The sequence below is a fragment of the Carcharhinus amblyrhynchos genome, chromosome 12 (assembly GCF_965287045.1).
Source record: "Carcharhinus amblyrhynchos chromosome 12, sCarAmb.v2.hapA, whole genome shotgun sequence".
NCBI classification, from domain to species: Eukaryota; Metazoa; Chordata; class Chondrichthyes; order Carcharhiniformes; family Carcharhinidae; genus Carcharhinus; species Carcharhinus amblyrhynchos.
In genome coordinates this window covers 14,209,349-14,236,880 of record NC_137335.1, presented here as the reverse complement: position 1 = coordinate 14,236,880, position 27,532 = coordinate 14,209,349, and the positions used below count along the sequence as shown (strand labels likewise).

The following is a 27,532-nucleotide window of genomic DNA, read 5'->3' as shown; positions in this document are numbered from 1 at the left end:
GGAATGCAGTAGGTGCAGTAAGAAGTCTCTCAACACCAAGTTAAAGTCCAACAGGTTTATTTGGTAGCATGAGCTTTCAGAGCGCTGCCCCTTCATCAGGTGAATGAAGGATTGGATTCACAGATAGGGCATATATAGACACAGACTCTTTTACAAGATATAGGTTGGAATGCAAGTCTTAACAGGTTATCAAGTCCCCACTGACCCTTTTCCCCAGAGCCCTGCAATTTGTTTCCCCTTCAGGTGCTTATCCAGTTTTCTTTTTGGAAGCCACAATTGAATCTGCCTTCATGCTACTCTCCAGCTGTTCAATCCAGATCCTAACTACTTGCTGTTTAAAATGCTTTTTCTCCCTTTGGTCTTTTAGCCATTCACCTTAAATCAGTATGCTCTAGTACTTGCTCTTCCACAACGGAAATAGTTGCACCCTTTATACTCTGTCTGCACCCTAATGATCTTGATCACCTGTACCAATAATCTCTCACCTTCTTGCTCAGGAGAACAGCCGCTTTGAGTCTGCCCACATAACTGAAGATCCTCATCCCTGGAACCATTCTCACACATTTTACTTCACCCTCTCTAAAACCTTCACATCCAGATGAGGCCAAACCAGTGTTTTATCAAGGTTCCATTTCCTAGCTTTTGTACTGTCTAACTCTCTTTGTAAAACCTGGGATTCTAACTACTTTTTCAAACTGTCCTGACACCTTTAATTTGTGCACATATACCCCCAGGTGTCTCTGACCCTTCAACCCCTTTAGAATTGTACGCTTTGTTTCAGTTTATCTCTTCTCGTTCTTCTTACCAAAATGCCTCACTTTGCACCTTTCTGCATTAAATTGCATTTGCCATGTGTCTGCCCATTCTATCAGCCTGTATGTTTGTCTTGAAGCCCATCACTCCCCCCCCTCACAATTTGCAGTGCTTCCAAGTTTTGTGTCCTCTGCAAATTTCAAAATTGTGCCTTTTTGTACCCAAGTCCTAAGTCATTAATATAGTCTAAGAAAAGCAATGGCCCTAGTACCAACCCCTAGGGAGTTCCATTGTATATCTTCCTCATTCTGAAAAACAACCATTTAGTTACCAGCTATCTTTTTCCGGTCACTTAGCCAACTACCTGTCTATTGCTGCCGCTATCCCTTAAGCTGAATGAACTTCAACTTTCCTGGCAAGCCTAATATGTGGCTATTATCAAATGCCACTTGGTAGTCTGTGTACACCTCATCAATTGCATTGCCCTGTCAACCCTCTCTGTTACTCCCAGACAATAAAAAGTCTGACAACACCAGGTTTTAGTCCAACCGATTTATTTGATAATACTCACAAGCTTTCGAGGGGACTGCCTCTTCGTCAGGTGAATGGAGAGTTCTGGCCTCAGACAGAGCATATAAAGCAGTCTGTGTCGATATGCGCAATCTTCTTGGAGATCTGAGGCCAGAACTCTCCATTCACCTGACGAAGAGGCAGTCCCCTCGAAAGCTTGTGAGTATTATCAAATAAATCGGTTGGACTAAAACCTGGTGTTGTCAGACTTTTTACTGTGTTTACGTCAGTCCAACGCCGGCATTCCCAATCATGACTCCCAGACAAATCAGTTTGTTAACCACAAGTTGCCTTTAACATATCCGTGCTGGCTTTCCTTAATCCAGTCTTGTTCAAGTGACTGTTAAATTGGTCCCATGTTATTAAGAACATAAGAAATAGGAGCAGGAGTAGGCCATCTAGCCCTTCGAGCCTGCCCCGCCATTCAATAAGATCATGGCTGATCTGTCACTGCTCAGTTCCACTTTCCCGCCCTCTCCCCATAACCCTTAATCCCCTCTCTTATCAAAAACCCATCAACCCGCGTCTTAAAAATATTTAGCGAGGCAGCCTCCACCACTTCAACGGGCAGAGAATTCCAGAGATTCACCACCCTTTGAGTGAAGAAGTTCCTCCTCAACTCCGTTCTAAACCGCCCCCCTTTTATCTTGAGGCTGTGCCCCCTAGTCCTACTGTCTTTTTTGAGCGGGAAGAGTCTCTCGACCTCTATCCTATCCATCCCATTCATCATCTTATACGTCTCAATGAGATCTCCCCTCATTCTTCTAAACTCTAACGAGTACAAGCCCAGTCTATTCAGCCTCTCCTCATAGCTCAACCCCCTCAACTCCGGTATCAGCCTAGTAAACCTCCTCTGCACTCCCTCCAAGGCCAAAATATCTTTGCGCAGGTGCAGTGCCCAAAACTGCACACAGTACTCCAGCTGCGGCCTCACCAATGCCCTATACAGCTGCAGCAAGACCTCCCTACTTTTATATTCAATCCCCCTCGCTATGAAGGCCAGCATCCCATTTGCCTTCCTGACCACCTGCTGCACCTGCAAGCTGGGTTTTTGCGACTCATGCACAAGGACCCCGAGGTCCCTCTGCACCGTCGCCTGCTGCAGTTTTTCACCCCGTAAGTAATAGTCCTTCCTACCATTCTTCCTACCAAAGTGGACCACCTCACACTTGCCAACATTAAATTCCATTTGCCATTTCCTGGCCCATTCGCCCAGCCTATCTAGATCCTTCTGCAGACTCTCCACACCCTCCGCACAATTTGCCGTTCCCCCAATCTTGGTGTCATCAGCAAATTTCGACACCCTACACTCGGTTCCCTCCTCCAGATCATCTATATAAATGGTAAAAAGCTGAGGCCCCAGCACCGACCCCTGGGGCACTCCACTAGTCACCATCCGCCAATCCGAATAGCACCCGTTGACCCCCACTCTCTGCCTCCTATTTGACAACCAATCCTCTATCCACGCTAACACCCTACCCCCAACTCCATGTCCCTTGACCTTCTGCAATAACCTCTTGTGAGGTACTTTGTCAAATGCCTTCTGAAAATCTAGAAAGACCACATCCACCGGCTCTCTTCTAACAGCTTTCCCATCATTAGAGTTAAACTGATTAGACTGTCGTTTCTGGGTTTATCCTTGCACCCTTATTTTTGAATGCCTGTTTATTTTATAAAAGACTTTTGTTTCCCCTTTTATGTTGACTGCCAGTCTCTTCTCACACCCTGTCCCTCTCTCATTTCTATCTTCATTTCCCCTCTGAACTTTTTACATTCAGCCTGGTTAACTAGCTGACATCTCTCATGCTTTTTTTTTGTATCTCCTTTGTCACACAGGGAGCTTTGGTTACCCGACCTTTGATAACTTGAGGCGAAGGGTTTTCAGATTGATGTGAGGAGAAATTTTTTCAACCAGAGGTGGTGAATGTGTGGAATTCGCTACCACAGAATGTAGTTGAGGCCAAAACATTGTGTGATTTCAAGAAGAAATTAGATATAACTCTTGGGACTAAAGGGATCAAGGGATATTGAGATGGAGTGAAGGGCCGAATGGCCTATTCCTGTTTCTAGTTTCTACATTTCTCCCTTGTGGGAATATACCACCATGTACTTCTCTCCAGCTCCGTGTTCATCTGCTCGATACTCCTGATTTGGTTCTTCCTTGTGCACGGTGCCAGCAGTAATTCAGAGATTACTGCCTTTGAATATTGGGGAAAAATAAAGTTTGAGTTCTAACCGCTATCACATTTCTGGTTCCAGAAACTGAATCGAAGTACAGCCAAGAAGTGAAACAATTGCTCTACCCCTTATTCATCTACCTCCACCTTGACATGGTGCACAGTGGTTTGAAGAGTGCAGCAGACAGCTTCTACAGCCGCTTCCACGGGATGTTCCTACAAAATACAGATCAGAAGGACATCATGGAACAACTACGGACTACTCTGAACAGCCAGGACATTTATACAAACTCTAAGCTCCGTAGCCTGATAGAAAACAAATATGTTCTCAGCCTTACTGAAGAAAGCTACAACTATCTCCTCCGCTACCTCCAGAGTGACAACAATAGTGCTTTGTGCAAAGTTCTCGCCTCTCGGGTTCAGCTGGACGTGCAGTGTTCACAGCAGACAGGCTACCAGCTGTACAATGTTGGCACGCTATCTCGCAGCGAGGGAGTGGGCATGGAGCCCTCCGAGCTGCCCTCTACTGTGCTGCAGAACGAAGCTGCGCTGGACATGTTGCAGGACACTATAAAACGGGTAAAAGATGGACCCCCCTCTCTTACGACCATTTGTTTCTACGCTTTTTATAACACAGAGAAGTTACTCAACACTGCGGAAATTTCACCGGACAACAAGCTGCTGAGTGCTGGTTTCGACAACTCTTGCATCAAACTCTGGAGCTTGAGGTCGAAGAAGCTCAAATTCGGACCACAGCAGGTGGATGTCTCGCGGATCAACCTCGCCTGTGATATCCTGGATGATGAGGTATGGAAGGTCTTCGTGCTCCCTGGGTTTTGTGATGACAGGCTAAATCTGGAGCTCCCTCTCTAATAGCATTGTGGCTTGCCTACACCTCAGGGATTGCAGCAGTTCAAAAAAATTTAAAGTTTATTTATTAGCGTCACAACTAGGTTTGCAGTAGCACTGCATTGAAACGCCTGAAATCCCCTAATCGTCACACTCCGGCACCTGTTCGGGTTACACTGAGGGAGAAGTTAGCGTGGCCAATGCAGATAACCAGCATTTCTTTTGGACTGTGGGAGGAAACCAGAGCATCTGGAGGAAACCCATGCAGACACGGGGAGAACGTGCAAACTCCGCACAGCCAGTGACCCAAGCCGGGAATCGAACCTGGGTTCATGGAGCTGAGAGGCAGCAGGCTTACCACTGTGTCTCCAGGCTGCCCACTGTAGCTCCCCACCTCCTTCTCAAGGGGAATTAAGAATGGACAATAAATGCTGGCCTAGCCAGCAATGCCCACATCCCTTGAATAATTTAAAAAAAATTTAGCAGCCGATATAAAGTTTGACGTAAGGCTTGTTTGATAGTTGATCACTAGCGATTGTAAGACATCCTGAGAACTCGAAGTTTCATTGGGTTCTGGAAGTTGCCCTTTAAATTTCCATTTGTATTCCCCCAGCAGGGATGGCAGAACAACCATCGTATTGTGTCATTAATAGGATGTATAGAATCTATAGCGCAGAAGGAGGCCCATTTGGCCCATCGAGCCTGCATCGACCACAATCCCACCCAGGCCCTCCCCTCATAACCCCACGTATTCACCCTAGCTAATCACTCTGACACTAAAGGAAAATTTAGCATAGCCAATGCACATAACCTGCTCATCTTTGGAGTGTGGGAGGAAACTGGAGCGTCCAGAGGAAACACACGCAGACACGGGGAGAACGTGCAGACTCCACCCACAAGTCACCTAAGGCTGAAATCAAACCCGGGTCCCTGGCACAGTGAGGCCATTGTGCTAAGCACTGTGCTACCGTGCTGTCCTTTGTGTGGGGCTTGTGGGACTCTTGCAGGCAGGTGAGATGTTTCCAAGAATAACCATTCCGTTTACTTGAGATCAGTGAAGAAATGCTTTCAGAAAGATTTAATCTCGATTACAGCTGAACTTGAGGCTCCAAGTGAGTTGATGCAGCCAGTAGCACAGCTGGCTCTGCTCTGACATCTTCCAACAGGTTTCCTGTAAACCTAATCACTTTACCTTAATTGTTAATTGCATTAACCATTGATAAATTTAAAGTTTAAATTTATCAATAGTTAATGCAATTAACAATTAAGTTCAGCTGTAATCGAGATTAAATTTAAATAAAGTTTATTTAGTAGTCACAAGTAGGCTTACATTATAGAACATAGAACATTACAGTGCAGAACAGGCCCTTCGGCCCACGATGTTGCGCTGACCAGTTAAAAAAACAATGACCCTCTAACCTAAACCAATCCCTTTTCATCCATAAACCTATCCACATTAGCAATGAAGTTACTATGGAAATTGCTGAGTTGCCACAAGTGGCGCCTGTTTGGATAGAGGCAATTTAGCATGGCCAAAGCACCTAACCGTTCGTCTTTCGGATTGTGGGAGGAAACTGGAGCACCCAGAGGAAACCTATGCAGACACGGGGAGAAGGTGCAAACTCCACACAGACAGCGATCTGAGCTAGGAATCGAACCTAGATCCTTGGCGCTGCGTGGCAGCAGTCCTAACCACTGTGCCACCCAGTACAGTTGAGAAATGAGAGGTACGGTTCCTGTGTTGTAATGGACACAGGACAAGGCTGGTGAATCCACTTGGTGTGCATTCCTGAATGTTACAGATTAGAGCTTGAGGCTCCACTTTGCTCGTAGCTCAATGACTTGGATAACAGCAGGTTATGACATAGAAACAGGCTTTTCTTTGTATCGACAAAAGTGAATCTGCCATGATGGAAAATGGGCTCCACTTGTCTTTGTACTGTTCGTCCTCAATTTTGCTTATTTTTTTCTCCTCTATCTTTTGCTGGTTCTTTCTGTATCTGTTCTTTTTGCGTGTTGTGTGGGGAAATATTGCAAGTACAGCTGCTCAGATTTGCCAATGACATGTACGGGAAGAATATAGCTCGCAGGATGTGGTGCTCTCCCTTTTTACAAGTTATTAGTTTAGGTAAGTTAAAGCAGGACCGGACACTGTCTCTGGACAATTAACAGGTCTTTATTTTTAAACTGGTGACATCCTTATTAAAACAAATTAACAAACTGAATAAACTCCCCAATAGAATGCTGTCTGGATAATTGAAGACTCATGAGTGAAACAAAGATTTATAAATTCCAATCATTCTCAAAAGATATGTAGACAACTAGGCACATGTTAGAAGTCTGAAGGTCTTTGCTGTTCAGGTCTGACACATCTTCCGAGTTGATCTATTTTTCGACTGTAGATGGTAAGTTTTATGAAGACATACATTAAACTGCAGGATTCTATATGAGAGACTCGCCTCTCCTTCTGACTAAAGAGGTTGCAAGATTGACTGGTATTTCCCTTTGTCTGGGTTTAAGTACCTAGAATTACCTCACAGTATTCCTGCAATTTGAGGCTGTCAACAACACTAAATTTTGAATTCAATTGGCTCGGTGTCTTCGAGTGCCTGCTTTAGACTCATTGGTCCAAATCAAAAGCCTGTTTTGTAGTGCTGGAACTCTGGCTGCTAGGTTTTTTACAGTGCTGTAAAATTGGCCTCTGCAGCCTGCTTTCTTTAATTTAAAGATCCAAGCACAAAAACATATGCTTTTTGAAGAGGCAATGTGATATGACCTCATCCTTTGTTTTCAGTATTTTTTTCAATATTTACACTTGTCAAACACCACATTTTTAACCGTGCAAATGCAACTTCATAACACTCTGAAACTCAGAAGATTGTTTAGTTCAAGGTTTATTCCAGGGACTTGAGCACAGAAATCTATGCTGATGGACCAGTGCGTACTGAGGGAGTCCTGCACTGTCGGAATTGCTGTCTTTTGATGAGTTGTTACCTTCGTCTTCGGAATGAATGTAAAAGATCCTTTGGCACTATTTCAGAGAGGAGCAGGTCCGTTATCCCCACTGCCCTGATGATTTAGCCCTCAATCTTCAATGCAAAAGCAGATGATCAGGTTGTTTATGGGGCCTTGCTGTGCACACCTGACTGTCCCAGTTTCTGCAGTACAGCAGTGTTTACGGACTTAAAGTGCTTTGGATTATCCTGAGGTCATGAAAGGTCTAAATAACCTAAAATTAAATTACCTCATAATAAGATTCCATCAATAGCTTGTGTCGTGCAGCACGTGACTTATCAGCAGCTGGCAGTGAAATATGTTATTTGTTCATTGACACTGCAGCTCAATTTTCATCCAAACATTCTACACACACACAGTGAATTGAGTAATTTCAAGTTGTTGAGGCAGCCTTTCATAATAACGGCTTTAAAACATCTATTTCACTTGTTATTGAAGATTAAAGCTCCCTATGTTCATTCAAAATTATTGTTAAAGTAGACACATCCATTATTGGGGAGGCGATTTCCCCAGTGGTGTAATCATGAAACTATTCATCCAGAAACTCAGCTAATGTTCTGGGGACCCGGGTTTGAATCCTGCCACGGCAGATGATGGAATTTGAATACGGTTTAAAAAAAAATCTGGAATTCAAAAATCTACTGATGAAACCATTGTTGGAAAAACCCATCTGGTTCACTAATGTCCTTTAGAGAAGGAAATCTGCCATCCTTATCCGATCTGGCCTACATGTGACTCCAGAGTCACAGCAATGTGGTTGACTCACAACTGTCCTTGGGCAACCAGGGATGGGCAATAAATGCTGGCCCAACCAGTGATGCCCATGTCCCACGACTGAATTATTCATGCTTTAGGGCCATTTGCGTATACTTGCTGGTCCTAGTGTCCTCAGGAATATAAGCTTGGAGAATCTTGTACATAGTGATGGGGAAGAGGGGTTGAGCTATAGCACTGAAATGTGGTGATTCTCTGCTGGGTGAGGATACTTTCTGCTTTATATTCAGGCAGGGTTGATTCTTGCCTGTGGCATATAAAGGTGAACAGAAAATTGGAATGGAAGAGATGAAGGATAAATGGAGTCAGTGAAAGGATTGCTGATGAGAGAGACAGATTGCTGAAGTTTTCTGCCCATACTCATCAGGACAAATGCAAGAATGCCAAATTTCAGATGTTTGCAACAATTTGTACTGCTGGAAGACAGGGTGCTGATTGGCTGGCAAGTCAGCTCAAATTGGCTAAAGCCATGCAATGGAGAGAGCAACAGGGAACTATAGGATCCTCAACCTCAACATCCCTTTAACTTAAGGCCGGCACAGTGCTTAGTACTTCTGTCTCACAATGCCAGATTTCGATTCCCAGCTTGGGTCACTGTGTGTGTGGAATCTGCCCATTCTCCCCATGTCTGCATGGGTTTCCTTTAGGTGCTCTGGTTTCCTCCCACAGTCCGAAAGACGTGCTGGTTAGGTGCATTGGCCAAGCTAAATTCTCCCTAACAGGCGCCGGAGTATGGCGACTAGGGGATTTTCACTGTAACTTCATTGTAGTGTTAATGTAAGCCTACTTGTAACTAATAAATTTTAACTAAACACATTGCCCTCCCCACAGTAGGTTCTTCTTGCTTTCTGGAATGGAGAGTGAGTGATATTGTGCTGTATCCCAAAATCTTTCACCCTGCTATTGGCTTCAAAGCCTCCAAACTCTGGGATTCTCTTACCAAACTGGTCCTTCCAGCAAAGCTTAACCTTTTTGACCAAGCTTTGGATTATCTGTCCTAATGTCTGTTTTTTTTTGTCTGACCTTGCTCCTGTGAGGTACTTTGGGTCAATGTACTGCATCCTGTATAAAAAGCAAGTGCTGCTAGAGACGGTCCCATCAGGCACCATTTTTTATTCATTCACGGAATGTGGGCGCTGGTGACAAGGCAGCAATTAATATCCTGGAGAAGGTGGTGATAAGTCGCTGCCTTCAATTGCCGCAATCCATGAGGTATGCGCACATCTATACTTTAAGATGTTCCGGGATTTTTGATCCAATGACTATATATTTCCAAGTCAGGATGGTGAAAGATTTAAGAGCGAAACTTGGTGATGCATTTCCCAAGGTACCTATTCCCTTTTGAAGAAGCCTTTGCTGGTTGTTGCATTGTATCTGCTGGATGGTATCATAGAATAGTATAGTGCCATCAAGTCTACATGACTTGATGGCAGTCCCTTCCTACACCTTTTCTCATAGCTCCATGTATTTATCCTAGCTAGGCCCTCTGACAGTAAGGGGCAATTTAGCCTAGCCAATCTACCTAAACACACATCTTTTGGAGTGTGGGAGGAAACCGGAACGACTGGAGGAAACCCATGCAGACACGGGATGAATGTGCAAACTCCACACAGACAGTCACCCAAGTCAGGAATTGAACTTGGGGCCCCTGGTGCTGTGAGGCAGCAGTGCTAACTGCAGAGTGGGGGCCACACTGCTGTGCCTCAGTTTTAGGGACTCGGGTTCGAATCCAGCCTTAGGTGACAGTCTGTGTGGAGTTTGCACGTTCTCCCCTTGTCTGCGTAGGTTTCCCCCGGATGCTGTGGTTTCTTCCCAGAGTTCGTACTTGGATATTTTAGCCTTGGAGGGAGTGCAGAGGAGGTTTACTAGGCTGATGCCGGAGTTGAGGGCGTTGAGCTATGAGGAGAGGCTGAACAGACTGGGCTTGTACTCGTTAGAGTTTAGAAGAATGAGGGGAGATCTCATTGAGACGTATAAGATGATGAATGGGATGGATAGGATAGAGGTGGAGAGACTCTTCCCGCTCAGAAAGGATAGTAGGACTAGGGGGCACAGCCTCAAGATAAAGGGGGGGCGGTTTAGAACAGAGTTGAGGAGGAACTTCTTCACTCAAAGGGTGGTGAATCTCTGGAATTCTCTGCCCGTTGAAGTGGTGGAGGCTGCCTTGCTAAATATTTTTAAGACGCGGGTTGATGGGTTTTTGATGAGAGAGGGGATTAAGGGTTAGGGGAGAGGGCGGGAATGTGGAACTGAGCCACGACAGATCAGCCATGATCTTATTGAATGGCGGGGCAGGCTCGAAGGGCTAGTTGGCCTACTCCTGCTCCTATTTCTTATGTTCTTATGTTCCAAAGATGTGAGGTTAGGTGGATTAGGCATGCTAAATTGTCCCTTTTGATGTGTAGATGAGGGGGGATTTGTGGGATAAATACATGGAGTTACAGGGGTGGGGTAAGAGTTGGTGCAGACTTGATGGGCTGAATGGCCTCCTTCTGCATTGTAGGGATTCTATTCAATGAAAATATCACTGTTAAACTTTAGAATCAGAGAGATTAGTGAAGAGTTCCTGCCCCTCGAGTTGACCCTGTTTTCTTGTTATTGACTATAAACTGGAGAACTTAGATTTTACTAGTCTGTAGTTAGGACTTCCTGCAGCTTTCTGCACCAGCTGCATGTCCAGGTGTTTAGTCCCTGACACAGGGCAGATTGTCAAAGTCAATATTCAAGACTGACTTGATGCTGTTTTCCAGGCCTACAACATTAGTTTTCACAAATGTATACCTCCCCAGGCCAGCTGCACCCAGTTTCAAGGACAGCTTAGAGAAGGGAAGACATCTTGCTGTCCTGTGGCTTTTGCTGTCTTGCCCATTGGAAGCTGATTTAGAAAAGACATTTGTGCAGAGTTACCATGTCTCATGTTCTGAATCCGCAGTTGATGGACAGGAATAGCAGAAGCAAAGGACAGTATAAACGTGTCTCGTTTTGCCATTGCACTCCCTAGACCACACACTGAGAGGTGTAGATCTTCCTACCTACTCCTGTTAATTTCTGCATTTTTTTCCCCCCCTAATGCAGGTGGAAGATGATGTGGGCAGTGAAATGAAAATCCTACGAGGGCACTGTGGGCCTGTGTACGGTACCAAATTCCTCTCCGATAATTCGGGACTCCTGTCATGTTCGGAGGACACAACAGTCCGTTACTGGGATCTGTGCAGTTTCAAGAACACTGGTTTGTATCAAGGTCATGCTTATCCAGTCTGGGACATCGACATTAGTCCCTTGAGCCTGTACTTTGTGAGTGGATCAAATGATCGGACAGCAAGACTTTGGGCACTTGACAGGACATACCCGCTGCGCATTTATGCAGGCCACTTGGCAGACGTGGACTGTGTCAAATTCCATCCAAACTCTAATTACATAGCCACAGGCTCAATAGATAAAACTGTGCGACTCTGGAGTACGCAGCAAGGGAATACTGTACGTCTCTTCACAGGGCATCGTGGACCTGTGTTGGCATTGGCTTTCTCTCCGAATGGGAAGTACTTGGCTTCAGCAGGTGAAGATCAGCGGCTGAAGCTATGGGACCTTGCATCGGGTACTTTGTTCAAAGAATTGAGAGGGCATTCTGACAATATAACTAACCTTGCGTTTAGCCCGGATAGCAGTTTGATAGTTTCTGCATCTGTTGATAATTCCGTTCGCCTCTGGGATATTCGTAACACTTACTCTAACTCGTTGGTAGATGGTTCTTCCAGTGAACTGGTGGGCGTCTATGTGGGACAGACCAGCAACCTTTTGAGTGTGCAGTTCATGGCCTGTAATCTGGTGTTGGTTACTGGGGTTGCACAAGAGAAAAAAGAACAATAAGCATAAAAGAACAATTCCTGCTATTTAATGCGAAGCTCCTTGCAAAGTAAGCCATCAGTAGGCCCCAGGCGTATCATGAATGTATCTTACTGGCTTCCTTTGGGGAGACACATCGTGAGTGTACCTTAACAAGCTGGCTTTGAATATATCATGTTGCAGCCAGGCACACACCACCTGTTGCACAATCTTCCCAGTATATAGACAGGAAAGAGTGATTTCATGATGCACACTGGCACCAGTATTGGTGGTTCTCATGCCAACTCTGTGCAGGGTGTCCGCATCACACAGTTTGTAGCCCTCTGCCAATCCACTGGGCACAGGAATTCTGGCTGACACACAGTTAGAGGTTAACTGGCATCACTGTATTGCTATGACATTCAGACGTGAATTGGACATAGTCTCCTAATTGACTGCCAATTGTCCATCTGTTGGATGAATTATGCCACTCGTACACAATCAGCCAAAAGGTGACGGGGGCGTTCCGGCTGTAATTTATTTCGTTTGACCTTGTGTTCAGAACAAACAAAATCCTGGTTGAAATTTGAGCTCCTTCGTTACACTAGCCCAGATGTTCAATTCTGCGATTTTATTTCTCTGGAAGATACCCTTGCAAGGCAGATGTTGGTTGTGTTTTATCTGTGAAGTGGTGTATTTGAATCGATGAAAGGTGTTTAAGATTTTACACGAGGCTGTGGGCCTTTGGAAAACAAATTGAACCTTCAGCTTTGTCCCCAGAAAAGCATTCAGTATCCATTTTTGTTAAATTGCGTATTAAACTCTGTTTTGCACAGTGAGATACGAATTCAGTTGCTGCTTTCCAAATGCAGTCCATAATTTCTGAATACAATATCAGTTGCTGGTTATGATACCAGTGATCGAGATGTTGTTGTGTTTGGAAGAAATCCCTCAGTTCAATTGTAACATCAAGACAAAGATAATGTTTTATTTATACAGATATATATTTGCTTCCCTCTCCTATAGTTTTGACATGGGGAAAGGACTCGAGTAGAATCTTTTAGTAAAGCAAAGTTAGAGGCTGGGAAATAATTAGACATGAAATACAAATGTGGGATGGCACAGTGGTCCTCACAGCGCCAGAGACCCGGAGTTAATTCTGGTCTCAGGTCATTGGTCACTGTTTGTGTGGAATTTGCACATTCTCCCAGTGTCTGTGGGTTTCCTCCGGATGCTCCAGTTTTCCTCCCACAGTCCAAAGATATGTGGGTTAGGTGGATTGGCCATGCTAAATTGACCCCAATGTCAAGGGCAATAGCAGGGTAAATATGTGGGGTTACGGGAATAGGGCCTGGATAGGATTGTGGTCAATGCAGACTCGATGGGCTGAATGGCCTCCTTCTGCACTGTAGGGATTTTATGTAATTCAGCCCCCCCCCCCCCCCCCCAAACTCTAAATCATGCCCATACTATTTTCATTCCTGTTATAAATTCCCGAGTTGATGATCAATTTTTTTTAATTTGTGGAACATGGACATTGCTGGCTGGCCAGTATTTATTGCAACATCTGGTTAAAGTCCAACAGGTTTATTTGGCAGCACGGGCTGTCGGAGTCTCGCTCCTTCCACAGGTGAGTGAGGAGTTGTGTGAGTTCAGGTGAGCACAGTTCTTCACTCACGTGAGGAAGGAATGTGACTCCAAGAGCTTGTGCTGCCAAATAAATCTGTTGGACTTTAACCTGTGTTATGAGACTTTTTACTGAGCTTACCTCAGTCCAATGTCGGCATCTCCACATCATAGCATTTATTGTTCATCCCTAGTTGCCCTTGGAGGGCAGTTGAGAGTCAACCACATTGCTCTGGAGTCACATGTAGGCCAGACCAGGTAAGGATGTCAGATTTCCTTCCCTAAAGGACTTTTGTGAACCAGATGGGTTTTTTGACAATCGACAGTGGTTTCATGGTCATCAGTAGATTCTTAATTCCAGATTTTTTTTTTGTTGAATTCAAGTTCCACCATCTGCTGTGGCAGGACTTGAACCCAGATCCCCGGAACATTAGCTGAGTTTCTGGATTAATAGCCTAGAGATATTACCAATGAGCCACAGCCTCCCCACAAAGGCAAAATCCAGTAGGCTGGATGGTGCTGTAGTGCTGCCATTTAGAGGATGGTGCTAATCACAACCGTGTAAGTTTATTGGGGAGATGGCAGCATGGTAGTAATGTCACTGGGCTAGTAATCCAGACACCTAGCCACTCTATTGAAGCTGCAATTGAGGATTAACGTCTGATGTTGGCCTTGTCCATGATGGACACATCCCACGAAATTTTTTTTAATAAAGCTTGCATTATATTAAGAACATTGGGTTTTAGGATGGGTAAAGTTGAACATTTTATTTATGTACTAAAGGTCTCAGAATTGTGTCATTGAAGTAATGTTGCTGTGCAATCTCTTAAATAGTTTAACAAATCACCACTGAGTGGTCTTAGCCTCTCATGAATGAGTAGTGTACGGATTACATTGCAAATTCCAGCACTAATATTGCAGATCACTGTTTAATTCAAATACATTTCATTTAAGTTATTAATTTACACAAAACAAAAGTGAAATTCTGTTTTAATTAAGTTACTGGAAAAAAGAATTTTTTTTTGAGCAGTCCCATGGAGTGGAATTAATCTGTTCACACTACGTCTGCTGTTGCATCGAAAGGGCCCATTTCCAACATGCTAAAACAACAGATTTGTAGTTCGGGAGCATGCCAGGCTGATGGCTATATAAAAACAGTGCAAGAAGGAAAGGCTGGGTGGCACAGTGGTTAGCACGGCTGCCTCTCAGAGTCAGGGACCCAGGTTCAATTCCCAGCTTGGGTCACTGTCTGTGTGGAGTTTGCACGTTCTCCCCGTGTCTGTGTGTTTTTTCTCCAGGAGCTCCAGCTTCTTCCCACAGTCCGAAATATGTGCTGGTTAGTTTGATTGGCCATGCTTAAATTTGCGTCAGGGGGACTAGCAGGGTAAATGGGGTTGTGGGGATAGGACTCAGGTGAGATTGTGGCTGATGCAAACTCAATGGGCCAAATGGCCTCCTTCTGCAAGGTAGGGATTCTAAGATTCTATGAAAAGCTTGCCTTGTGATCACTGGATGTTTCAAAACCATTTACAGCCAAGGAAGTATTTTTGAAGTTGAAACAGAAAATGCTGGAAGCATTCCATACTGCTCGCACGAAGGATCATAGCTCTGATATGTTAACTCTTTTTTTCTCTCCACAGATACTGCCAAACCTATGTGCATTTCTAACCTTTTCATTATTTTACTTCAGATTTCCAGCATCTTCAGTATATTAAGTGCCTTTTGAAATATGGTACGGTCAAAGTTTTTTAAGTTTATTTATTAGTGTCACAAGTAGGTTTACATTAACACTGCAATGAAGTTACTGTGAAAATCCCCTAGTCGCTACACTCCGATACCTGTTCGGGTCCACGGAGGGAGAATTTAGCATGGCCAATTCAACTAACCAGCACATCTTTTGGACTGTGGGGGGAAACCAGAGCACCCAGAGGAAACCCATGCAGACACGGAGAACGTGTAGACTCCAGACAGACAGTGACTCAAACTGGGAACCAAACCTGGGTCCCAGGTGCTGTGAGGCAGCAGTGCTAATCACTGTAATATAGGAAACATGGAAGCCAATTTTTACACAGAAAACTCCCACAAACAGCAATGCGATGTTGACCAGAATTTTTCTGTTGGGGAGAGGGGGGGTGGTGCAGAGGATGTTGATAGAGGAGTAACTATTAGCCAGGACGCTGGAGATGATTCTACCACACCCTCCTTGTTCTTTAAAATAGTATCAAAGGATCTTTCACATCTATCAGAGTGATTAGACTGGGCCTTAATTTAACACCTTATCCAAAAGAGAATACTGCCCTGTTGTCTCAGCCGAGATAGTTTTGTTTTAATATCTTGGATTGGGACTTAAATCTGTAATGTTCAGATCTGGAGGCAGCAGTGCTACTAACTGAGCCATGGGTGATATCTGAACACCTTTAATCTGTATCCAATCTCCGTTTCTATGGTAAACGTCAGAAGGTAATGAGCGCAGCAAAAAAATCTTTTAATTGTGCAAGAATGTTGTAATGTCGTCCATGGCCTGTCTGCCATAAGACCATAGGATCTAGGAGCAGAATCTGCCCCGCCATTCTCATCCCCATTCTCTTACCTTCTTCCTGTAACCCTTGATCCCCTCATTGATGAAAAGCCTATCTACCTCTGTCTTGAAACACTCAATGACTCAGCCTCCATAGTCCTCTGTTGCAAAGAGTTTCACTAATTCACCACCCCTCTGGCTGAAGAAATTTTTCCTCCATCTCAGTTCTAAAGGAGCGCCCCTTTACTCTGAGGTTATGCCCTCGAGCTCTAGACTCTCTCACAATTGGAAACATCCTCTTCATGGCCACTTTATCCAGGCTCCTCAGAATGCCATCAAGAATGGTCAGGCCAGGAAGGGGAACACTGGCTGGAGACCCAGCCTCTCTTTTCTTTTTGAACATGAGGATTGCTAAACAAAATATCTTTCAATTCTATATTACAACATTAAGAATGCTGTAATATAGCCTGCGGTAAATCAGATGAAAATTATGCTTTAACCCCATCACAATGTCAGGAGTCCGAAGGAAGTGGAGGCAACGTCAGCAGTATCAGCTTCACTGGCAATTTAAAGCCTCGTGCTCGCCATCTCCATCCGACAAAAAAGGCTCACAATGTTCACACTATCCAATCCTCTGATCATCTTGTATGGCTGTAAGTCATCTCTTAACCTTCTCTCTAATGAAAACAGCCTCAAGCTCCCCCCCCCCCCCCCCCCCCCCCGCCTTTACATAGTGCAAATTCCTAGTAACATTTTTAACGTATGTCAGTCACAGCTTAGTGGCAACATGAGAGTGCTGGTGTTGTCTAAGGTGCTGTCTTTCAGGTGTAGTGATACAGCTACCTTGGAGAGCAGACTTTTCAATGGCACCATTTTAGAACATTACAGCGCAGTACAGGCCCTCCGGCCCTTGATGTTGTGCCGACCTGTGAAATCTATCTAAAGCCCATCTAACCTACACTATTCCAATATCATCCATATGTTTATCCAGTGACCATTTAAATGCTCTTAATGTTGACGAATCCACTACTGTTGCAGGAAGGGCATTCCACGCCCTTACTATGAGTAAAGAACCTACCTCTGACATCTGTCCTATATCTATCACCCCGCAATTTAAAGCCTCGTGCTTGCCATCTCCATCCGACAAAGAAGGCTCACAATGTTCACTCTATCCAATCCTCTGATCATCTTACGTGCCCCTAAGTCATCTCTTAACCTCTCTAACGAAAACAGCCTCAAGTCCCCCCAGTCTTTCCTCACAAGACCTTCCCACCATACCAGGCAGCATCCTGGTAAATCTCCTCTGCATCCTTTGCAATGCTTCCACATCCTTCCTATAATGTGGCGACCAAAACTGTATGCAATTCTCCAAGTGTGGTTGCACAAGAGCCAAAATGTTCTCCCCAGTGTTCTAGTTAATCTTTTCCCGAAAATGCCATCTAAACACAAATGCTGTAATTTCCATAGAAAACAAATAACTTCCTGGAAAAACTTGTAAATCAAGAGGTGGAAGGGAGGGAAGAACTTTGAATCATAGAATCCGTACATTTGGCTCATCAAACTTGCACCGACAACAATCCCACCTAGGTCCTATTCCCATAACCCTGCATATTGACCCCGCTAATCATGTATCCTGAGACACTAAGGGTCAATTTAGTATGGCCAATCAACCTAACCTGTACATCTTTGGACTGTGGAAGGAAATCCATGCAGACACAGGGAGAACATGCAGACTCCACACAGACAGTGATCCAAGCTGGGAATTGAACCTGGGTCCCTGGAACTGTGAGGCAGGAGTGCAAACCACTGTGCCATCCCTGGATGATTGCTAAAACCAGGGAAAGGGTATTGAGCAAAAAAGGCTGACAAGTCCACCAGGTCTTCATGGCCTTCATCCTAGAGTCTTGTAAGAAGTGACTGCAGAGACAGTAGATGCATCAGTTGTAATTTACCACAGTTCCCGAGATTTCGGAAAGTTGAGGCCACAAACAGATCAGCTATGATCTTATCAAAATGGTGGAACAGGCTGGAGGGATCGAATGGTTGCTTGCTGCTCCTAATTTGCATGGTATTATCACACTGCTATAGTGTGAGCCTACTGTATGAAAATTGAATGCCGCATTTTTCTACAGCAGTGCCTACACCAGTATCTCATTATCAGCGTAGTGTTTTGTAATGTCTTGAGATTGTGTAAAGCTCTGTATAAATTTCTCTCAAACAGTTCCTATCAACAAAAACTTTGACCGTGACAAATTCTTTATCTAAAGGATCTGCCATTTCCTGCTTTTAGCCTTTTTTAAATAACAGTTTCCATCCACTTTGATGTAAAAGGTGCACTTAATTCATTTCCTGGGATATAACATGTTGCTGTCAAGAGAATTTATGGCACATCCATTATTGTCTTGAGAGGCAGTGATTCATTCTTGTGTCTTGTTAGACCATTTCAGAAAGCAGTTAAGAGTCAGCCAGTTTGAGAGATTGGAGTACCATGAATCAATCCAGATAAATGCAGCAGGTTTGATTCAGTTTATTATTGTCATATGTATCAGTATATAGTAAAAAATATTGTTTCTAGCGCATTATACACTCAAAGCATACCGTTCATAGAGGGGGAAAGGAGGGTAGAATGTAGTGTTACAGTCATAGCTATGGTGGAAAGATCAGCTTAGTATGAGACAGGTCCATTCAAAAGTCTGATGGCAGCAGGGAAGAAGCTGTTCTTGAGTTGGTTGGTACGTGTCGTCAGACTTTTGTACCTTTTTCCGATGGGAGAAGGTGGAAGAGAGAATGTCTGGGGTGCGTGGGGTCCTTAATTATGCTGGCTGCTTTGCTGAGGCAGCGGGAAGAGTAGACAGAGTCAATGGATGGGAGTCTGGTTTGCCATCTCAAAAGAATATTAGTGAACTGGTGGGATTTTTACAATAATCCAACAGCTTCAAACTCGTATTTACTGATACCAGCTTTTAAGTTGAATTCTCGGTGGCGGGGGGGCGGATCTGTTAGCCAAAATAATCAAACTGATTGAGTGATCCCAAAGGCAGAGATTATCAACAAGATTTTTAAAAAATTTTTTACCTTGAATCTAAAATAATCTTGTTTTTTATCTTAACTTCTGCAGCCTCAATTCCTCCCTGCTTTACTTCAGTGATTGATGCAGAATGGATGAGACCATTCAGCCCCTTGACCTGTTACATACTCACCTGAGGAAGGAGCAGTGCTCTGAAAGTTCGTGATACCAAATAAACCTGTTGGAATTTAACCTGTTGTTGTGAGACTTCTTACTATTCCCATCCCAGTCCAACGCCTGTATCTTCACAAAAAAGGAACAGGAGAAAGCCATTTAGCCACTCAAACTATTAGATAGGAACAGGAGGCCATTGGCCCCTCAACCCCTTACATAGGAGCAGGAGAAGCCATTTAGTCCCTTGCTCTGTTACATTGGATTATTTGGATTTCAGCAAAGCCTTTGACAAGGTCCAACATGGGAGACTTAAAAAAGGCAAGTTCACATGGGATGCAGGGTAATTTGATAAGGTAGGTTCAAAATTGGCTCAGGTGTAGGACAGAGGGTGATGAGAGAAGGTTGCTTTCATGACTGGAAACTAGTGTCTCCTATATAAATGACAACCTAAAAGAACCCCCCCCCATATAAATGACATGGATAACTATGTGGGGTGGTAGCATTAGTAAATGTGTGGATGGCGCATAGATTGGCTGGATGGTTAGCAGTGAGGCTGAGTATCTTGGACTACAATAAGATATAGATGGGTTAGTCAAATGGACAGATAAGTGGCAGATTGAATTTAACCCTGAAAAAGTGAGAGATGATACACTTTATACGTCTCACAACACCGAGTTAAAGTCCAACAGGTAAATACAAGCTTTCTGAACACTACTCAATCAGGTGATGAAGGGGCAGCACTCCAAAAGCTTGATTCCAAATAAACCTGTTGGACTTTAACCTGGTGTTGACAGATTTCTTCTTGTGCCCACCCCAGTCCACATCATGGTACACTTTGGAAGGAGTAATTTGGCAAGGAAGTACTCAATAAATGGGATGATACTCGGAAGTTCTGAGGAACAAAGGGACCCTGGTGTGTTTATCCATAAATCTCTGAAGGCAGAAGGGCATGTTAGTAGGATGGTGAAAAAGACACACAAGACATTTATCTTCAATTGAGGCATGAAAAACATGTCATGTTTGAGTTGTATAGAACTTTAGTAAGACCAGAGAAAGAGTAGTGTGTGCAGTTCAGGTCACCATATTAATGGATGTGATTGTACAGGAGTGGGGTGCAGAGGAGCTTCACTGGGATGGAGCATCTAAGTTAGGCTTGGGTTTTTGTTGGAATAGAGAAGACTGAGGGGCGACCTGATTGAGGGACATGGACAGAGTGGATAAAAAACAACTGTTCCCCTTAGTTGAAGGATCAGTCGCGAGGGGACATAGGTTCAAGGTGAGGGTCAGGAGGTTTTGGGGGGATATGAGGAAAAACCTTTTTAACCCAGAGAGTGCTGATGGTCTGGAATGTGCTGCCTGGGAGGGTGGGGAGGCGGGATGACTCACATCCTTTAAAAAGTACCTGGCTCCTCATAATATTCAAAGGTGTGGGCCAAGTGGGATTAGGTGGACAGGTCAGGGTCTTTCATGATTCGTGATTTGATGGGCCAAAGGGCCTCTTCTACACTGTGTAAATTCAGCAGGGGGCCATTCAGCCCCTATTTCTGTTTATATAGGAACGGGAGCCCCTTAACCTGTTACATAGGAAAAGATTGCAGAAGGAAAACATTAAGTAAAATGAATCAGAGACTTTTCATTCTGCAAATACAGCAAACTTTTATGGTGGAAGCAATAATTTAAGTGGGGTTCCCTTTTCAAATCATCAATCTACTGGGTCAGGGGCGAGAGTGGGACAATGGGACTGATTGGCTTCCTCTATAGACAGATAACTGATGGGCCGAATGACCTCCGCCAGAGTTCCTCTGGACTCTGCTTCGCTTTGCATTTCCGAGCCGGGCTCGAGAGGGCGCTGCAGCGGGAAAACCGGGCAGAGGGGGCGCTGCGGCGGGAGGACCGGGCAGAGGGGACGCTGCGGCGGGAGGACCGGGCAGAAGGGGCGCTGCGGCGGGACGACCGGGTAGAGAGGGCGCTGCGGCGGGACGACCGGGCAGAGGGGGCGCTGCGGCGGGAGGACCGGGCAGAAGGGGCGCTGCGGCGGGAGGACCGGGCAGAAGGGGCGCTGCGGCGGGAGGACCGGGCAGAAGGGGCGCTGCGGCGGGAAGACCGGGCAGAGAGGGCGCTGCGGCGGGAGGACCGGGCAGAGGGCGCGCTGCGGCGGGAGGACCGGGCAGAGGGCGCGCTGCGGCGGAAGGACCGGGCAGAGAGGGCGCTGCGGCGGGAGGACCGGGCAGAGAGGGCGCTGCGGCGGGAGGACCGGGCAGAGAGGGCGCTGCAGAGGGAGTGTGGGACACCCCGACACTGGAAGCGCCGTGGAGAGCGGAGGCGATAAGATGGCGCCGGCGACTTATTGAAACGTTAACTCTGAGAAGCCGGGGTCTATTAGGCTGAGCTCGGGCCGGATCCCGGGACCGTGCAGCCGGAGCTCGACTTGCTGTCGTCTCGGCGGGAAATCCGGGAATTGAACTGAGGGAAGCCGGAGGGGAGGGGGCGGGGCCTGTAACTAAGGTCACACGTTCGCGGGGCGGGGTCTGTCTGAGAGGGCGGGGTCGGTCTCAGGGGAGGTTCCGTCTCAAGGGGCGGAGTCTATCTCGGGGGCGGGGCTGGTGTTCTGGGTCACGTGCTGCCGGGATGACCCTCAGGGACATTGCCCGCTGGAATGTCAGGGTCTCCCTGATCTATGCTATTGGCATCTGGACCATGCTGGGCACCTATGGTTTCTTCCACCTGAAAAAGAAGCGAGAACTGGCCACCCTGGGGAGCAACGCCAAGGAAACTACAGGTAAAAACACCGCGGGCTAAATAAGCCTCACCCTGTGGCTGCCGGGGGTGGGGGTGGTTCAGATGGAGGCATTGAAGAGTCTTGTGTGAAAGGGGAGGAATGTAGCAGGCTCCAGGTAGGAGTGGGGGTATGGTGGCATTGGATGCAGGATAAATCTCAGCCTTTCCAGAATGGGAAGCCCTTTGACCCATTTTGATTGCCTCACAGCAATGTTAGGCACGTTCTAGGGTTATAAACCAGCAGTGAATATCTTGCAGCCTTGGGGTGGCACAGCGGTTAGCACTGCTGCTTCACAGCTCCACGCACCTGGCTTCGATTCCAGGCTCGGGTCACTGTCTGTGTGGAGTTTGCACATTCTCCTCGTGTTTGCATGGGTTTCCTCCAGGTACTCCAGTTTCCTCCCACAGTCCACAGATGTGCAGGTTAGGTTGATTGGCCATGCTAAATCTAAGTGTCCTGAGATGCGTAGGTTAGAGGGATTAGTGGGTAAATATGTAGGGATGTGGTGGGATTGTGGTTGGTGCAGACTCGATGGGCCAAATGGCTCTTTCTGCACTGTAGGGTTTCTGTGATTTCTTCACCTGTAACCACTCCTTTTCGTATCTCTGACCTCCCCCAACCCTCCCAGATCTCAGTCTGAGCCAGATCTCCAAAATGAGCAGTTCACTTAGTGCTAGTCTCTCAGCTTCTCCTCGTAACTCTGCACATCTTCCAATGCGTGCGTTTCCTCCAGGTGCTCCGGTTCCATCCCACACTGCAAAGATGTGCAGGTTAGATGGATTGGCCATGTTAAATTGCCCCTTAGTTTCCCAAGATGTGTAGGTTAGGGGGATTAGCGGGCTAAATACTTGGGGTTATGGGGAACAGGTCTGGCTGAGATTTCCCAAGTGCCAGGGGGACTATGTGGGGTTACAAGGATAGGGTTGGGTGGGATTGTTGGTGTTGCAGACTCAATGGCTTCATTCTGCACTGTAGGGATTCTGTGATCTTCCCTTTTCTGAAACTGGCCTCAGATATTTCTTCAATTTTAGTTAGTCCACTATCGATGCTGTGTCTTCAGATGCCAGGGGAGGTCCTTGCCTCCGAATTCCCTTCCCAACCCTCTCTCCCTCCTCGTCCTCAGATGAGATCTTCATTAAAGTCTACCTCTTTGACCAAGCTTGTGGTCACTGCCCTAATCTCCCAGTGTCAAATTGGATTTGTTAATCATTCCTGGTGATTTTTCAAAATCATGAAAGGTGCTACGTAAATGCAAAATTGATTTTTCAAACTCATTCCATACATAATCTGCTTTTAACCTTCTTCAGGTAGCTTTATGTGTAACATGGAGGAAACCCACTCAGACAGGGAGAGTTTGCACATTCTCCCACGTCTGCATGGGTTTTCTCTGGGTGCTCCGATTTCCTCCCACAGTCCAAAGATGTGCGGGTTAGGTGCATTGGCCATGCTAAATTGTCCCTTAGTGTCAGGGGGATTAGCAGGGTAAATGTGTGGATTATTTGGATAGGACCTGTGATTGGTACAGATTTGGTGGGCTGAATGGCCTCCTGCACTGTAAGGATTCTATGATATCTGACCCACAGTCTTAAACTATTCAAATAACATGACCTGAAACATTTTGAAATGGGTGGCTTAGTGTCACAGTGGTTAGCACTGCTGCCTCATAGCACCAGGGGCCCTGGTTCGATTCCAGGCTTGGATCACTGTCTGTGTGGAGTCTGTACATTCTCACCGTGTCTGCGTGGGTTTCCTCTGGGTGCTCCAGTTCCCTCCCACAGTCCGAAAGAATGCTGATTAGGTGCATTGGCCGTGCAAAAATCTCCCTCAGTGTACCCAAACAGGCGCCGGAGTGTGGCGACTAGGGGATTTTCACAGCAACTTCATTGCAGTGTTAATGTAAGCCTACTTGTGACACTAATAAATAAACTTTTAAAAAAAAACTTATCTTCTGCTGACCCATGTTTAGGGGCTGATGATAAAATGACCTTTCATCTCCCCGTGTTAATTGATTTCTGCTTTTCTGTCTTCAGAAGTCCCAGGCCAAGCTGAACTCGAAGAGGACATCACTTCAGTGCCTCACAGACAACCCGCCAGAGAAGCTGTCAGTACAACTGTGGTTGTGAGGGAAGGTTTTGTTCCCCATTCATCCAGAGTCTATGCATACGGGAAGTCTGTCTTTGGTGCTTCATCTGAATCTTCAACAGAGAAATAGATCAGAATGACGAGGGCTTTGGATTTGATTGTTAAAAGGTCGTGTTTCGGTCTTCATCGGCTGCCAAGAAATTAACATGCCCCCAGTTGCCTTGAGCAGAGCACACACTGTGTCTGAGTGTTTGGTACCCCTGATCCAGTGAGCTTTGACTGATCTATTACCTTGCGTGCAGATTTGTGATGGATCGTGTCTGTAGCAGTGCTGTCGTGTGGAGTGGGACTTCAGGCAGCATTTTGAGAGAATTAAACTGTTTCAAAATTCCGCGCAGATATTTTGTTCAGCCAAAGAGAACAAAAATGGGCAGCACGGTGGTTGGCACTGCTGCCTCACAGCGCCAGGGACCCGGGTTTGATTCCAGGCTTGGGTCACTGTCTGTGTGGAGTTTGCATGTCCTCCCTGTGTTTGCGTGCGTTTCCTCCGAGTGCTCTGGTTTCCACCCACATTTTGAAAGGTGTGCTGGTTGGGTGCGTTGACCCAAACAGGCGCCGGAGTGTGGCGACTTGGGGAATTTCACAGTAACTTCATTGCAGTGTTAATGTAAGCCTTACTTGTGACTAATAAATAAACTTTAAAAAAAATTTTAAAAAGAACAGTACAGCACAGGAACAGGCCCTTCAGCCCTCCAAGCCCATGCCAATCATGATGCCCCAGCTAAGCTTAAAAAAATCTTTTGCCCTTCAGTCCATATCCGTCTATTCCCTCTCTATTTCATGTACCCATCCAGATGACCCTTAATTGTTGCGAATGTACCTGCTTCCACCACCTCCTTTGGCAGCATGTTCCAGGCACCCAGCATTCTCTGCTTGAAAAATTACCCCCGCACATCTCCCTTAAACTTTCCCCCTCTCACCTTGAACCCTGTGCCCCCTTGTAATTGACACTTCCACCCTAGGGAAAAAAGCCTCAAGTGGTCAAAAGTCAAGTGATCAGACTCTACAGAGCATCTTTATTGTAGCGCAAGCCTGTTTTCTTTCTCTGGCTAAAAGCAAATTACTGCGGATGCTAGAATCTGAAACCAAAAGAGAAAATGCTGGAAAATCTCAGCAGGTCTGGCAGCATCTGTAAGGAGAGAAAAGAGGCGATATTTCAAGTCCAGATGACCCTTTTGATTTGATTTGATTTGATTTATTATTGTCACATGGATTATCATAGAGTGAAAAGTATTGTTTCTTGCATGCTACACAGAGAAAGCATACCTTTCATAGAGAAGGAAACAAGAGAGTGCATAATGTAGTGTTACACTCATAGCTAGGGTGTAGAGAAAGATCACCTTAATGTGTGACTGGCCCATTCAAAGGTCTGGTGGCAGCAGGGAAGAAGCTGTTCTTGAGTCGGTTGGTACATGACCTCAGACTTTTGTGTCTTTCTTCCAATGTAAGAAGGTGGAAGAGAGAATGTCCGGGGTGTGTAGGGTCCTTGATTATGCTGGCTGTTTTGCCAAGACAGCGGGAAGTGTAGACAGAGTCAATGGCTGGGAGGCTGGTTTGCATGATGGATTGGGCTACATTCTCAACCTTTTGTAGTTCCTCGCAGTCTTGGGCAGAGCAGGAGCCATACCAAGTTGTGATACAACCAGAGAAAATGCTTACTGTGGTGCATCTGTAAAAGTTGGTCAGAGTCATAGCTGACATGCCAATTTCCTTAGTCTTCTGAGAAAGTAGAGGCGTTGGTGGGCTTTCTTAACTATATTGTTGGCATGGGGAAGACCAGGACAGGTTGTTGATGATCTGGACACCTAAACACTTGAAGCTCTCAACTCTTTCTACTTTGTCCCGTTGATGTAGGTAGGGGCATGTTCTTTTTTATGCTTTCTGATGCTTCAAAGCGTCAAAGGGACTTGAAACATCGGCTCTTTTCTCATCTTACAGATGCTGCCAGACCTGCCGAGATTTTGCAGCATTTTCTCTTTTGGTTTTCTTTCTCTGTTCTTTTCTCCTAGTGCTGCACTGAAGCTGGTCAGCTTGGAATGGCTGAGATGAATGATTCTGCTCTCTCCAGATGTAGCATTCATTGGGCTTATAAAGGACAAGCTGGGAAGCTAATCAGTGAAAGACAGCACTGGAGTTAGTCATTATTTGTGTAGTGAAACGCTTACAGATATCCACCTTCAAACTCAGCCAGACACAATTTCAATAAGTGCCTCTTTGTATGTACTCAAATGGAGCCAATTGAAGCCTGCCACTCTCATACAATGAAGACTCAAACTAGAAGGAAATAGGAACTATTCAATGTAAAACACTTCTGTATAGAATAGAAACAGAAAATACTGTAAAGATTCAGCAGGTCTGCTAGCACCGTGGAGAAAGAAACAAGAGTTAATATTTCAACTACATATGACCATTCTTTAGACTCTAATGTCATTTCTTTTTCATGATTCACGAGTTATATTCTATACAAATTAATTATCAGTGTTTATCTATGTGTGTTCTGTCAGATTTAACAATCAGCCAATGTGAAAGAGATTAAAATTTGTTTGAAGCAACGTGCATCTTACTACCATCACAACAAGCCTTCACTTTGTTTTATTCATTCTTGGGACACGGGTCTTGATAGCTGGCCAGCATTTGGTAGCCCAATCCTTGTTTTCCGAGGGTAGTTGAAAGTCAAGCACATTGCTGTGGCTTTGGTATCACATGTAGGGAAGGATGGCGCAGTGGTTAGCACTGCTGCCTCACAGCACCAGGGACCTGGGGTCAATTCTGGCCAAGGTCACTGTCTGTATGTTTACACATTTGCCCCATGTCTGCTTGGGTTTCCTCCAGGTGCTCCGGTTTCCTCCCACAGCCCAAAGATGGGTAGGTTGATTGGCCATGCTGAATTGACCCTTAGTGTCAGGGGGATTAGCAGGGAAAATGGGAATGCAGGAAAAGGGCCGCATGTCAGGTTGTGGGCGGTGTAGACTCGATGGGCTGGATGGCTTCTTTCTGCACTATAGGGATTTTATGATTTCCTTCCCTAAAGGACGTCAGTGAACCAGATGGTATTTTTCCAACAATTGACAATAGTTTCATGGTCATCAGTAGATTCTTAACTCCAGACTATTTTTCCCCATTGAATTTAAATTCCACCATCTTCTGTGGTGGGATTCGAACCCGAGTCCCCAGAACGTTAGCTGAGTTTCTGGATTAATAGTCCAGTGATAATACCACTAGGCTACCCCCTCCCACTTTGAACGAAGGCTTTATATGATTACAACGTGATAGGTAGCAAAATACATAGGACCATGCACCCTGCATCCTTCGTCAGCACCTTCCAA

General features: G+C 45.5%; 2 protein-coding genes across 5 annotated transcripts in view; both read left to right on the top strand.

Moving 5' to 3' along the window:
• The window catches only part of taf5l (TAF5-like RNA polymerase II, p300/CBP-associated factor (PCAF)-associated factor), a 28,228-nt gene extending 8,804 nt beyond the window's left edge, over window positions 1–19,424 (top strand). The window contains exons 4-7 of one of the 4 annotated variants that reach the window (XM_080200081.1): window positions 3,583–4,307; window positions 11,214–11,733; window positions 15,227–15,318; window positions 19,223–19,274. In XM_080200081.1, coding sequence (XP_080056207.1) covers window positions 3,583–4,307; window positions 11,214–11,733; window positions 15,227–15,312 — 1,331 coding nt within the window. In that variant the 3' untranslated portion in view covers window positions 15,313–15,318; window positions 19,223–19,274. Of the gene's footprint in view, window positions 1–3,582; window positions 4,308–11,213; window positions 12,935–15,226; window positions 15,319–19,222 lie in introns of those variants that run through there. The other 3 variants (XM_080200080.1, XM_080200078.1, XM_080200077.1) reach the window with 3 other exon arrangements.
• Window positions 19,425–21,842: 2,418 nt separating this feature from the next.
• LOC145350787 (uncharacterized) lies at window positions 21,843–26,784 on the top strand. The gene is made up of 2 exons (XM_080200076.1): window positions 21,843–22,064; window positions 24,095–26,784. The coding sequence occupies exons 1-2, from the start codon at window positions 21,914–21,916 to the stop codon at window positions 24,274–24,276; spliced, it is 333 nt and encodes a 110-aa protein (XP_080056202.1). The 5' UTR covers window positions 21,843–21,913; the 3' UTR covers window positions 24,277–26,784.
• Window positions 26,785–27,532: the final 748 nt, after the last annotated feature.

Bases quoted from the DNA above. Each gene is read 5' to 3' on its own strand.
- LOC145350787 (XM_080200076.1), top strand. From the start codon at position 21,914: ATGACCCTCAGGGACATTGCCCGCTGGAATGTCAGGGTCTCCCTGATC. The intron at 22,065-24,094 runs GTAAAAACACCG...TTCTGTCTTCAG, and splicing joins CAACGCCAAGGAAACTACAG to AAGTCCCAGGCCAAGCTGAA.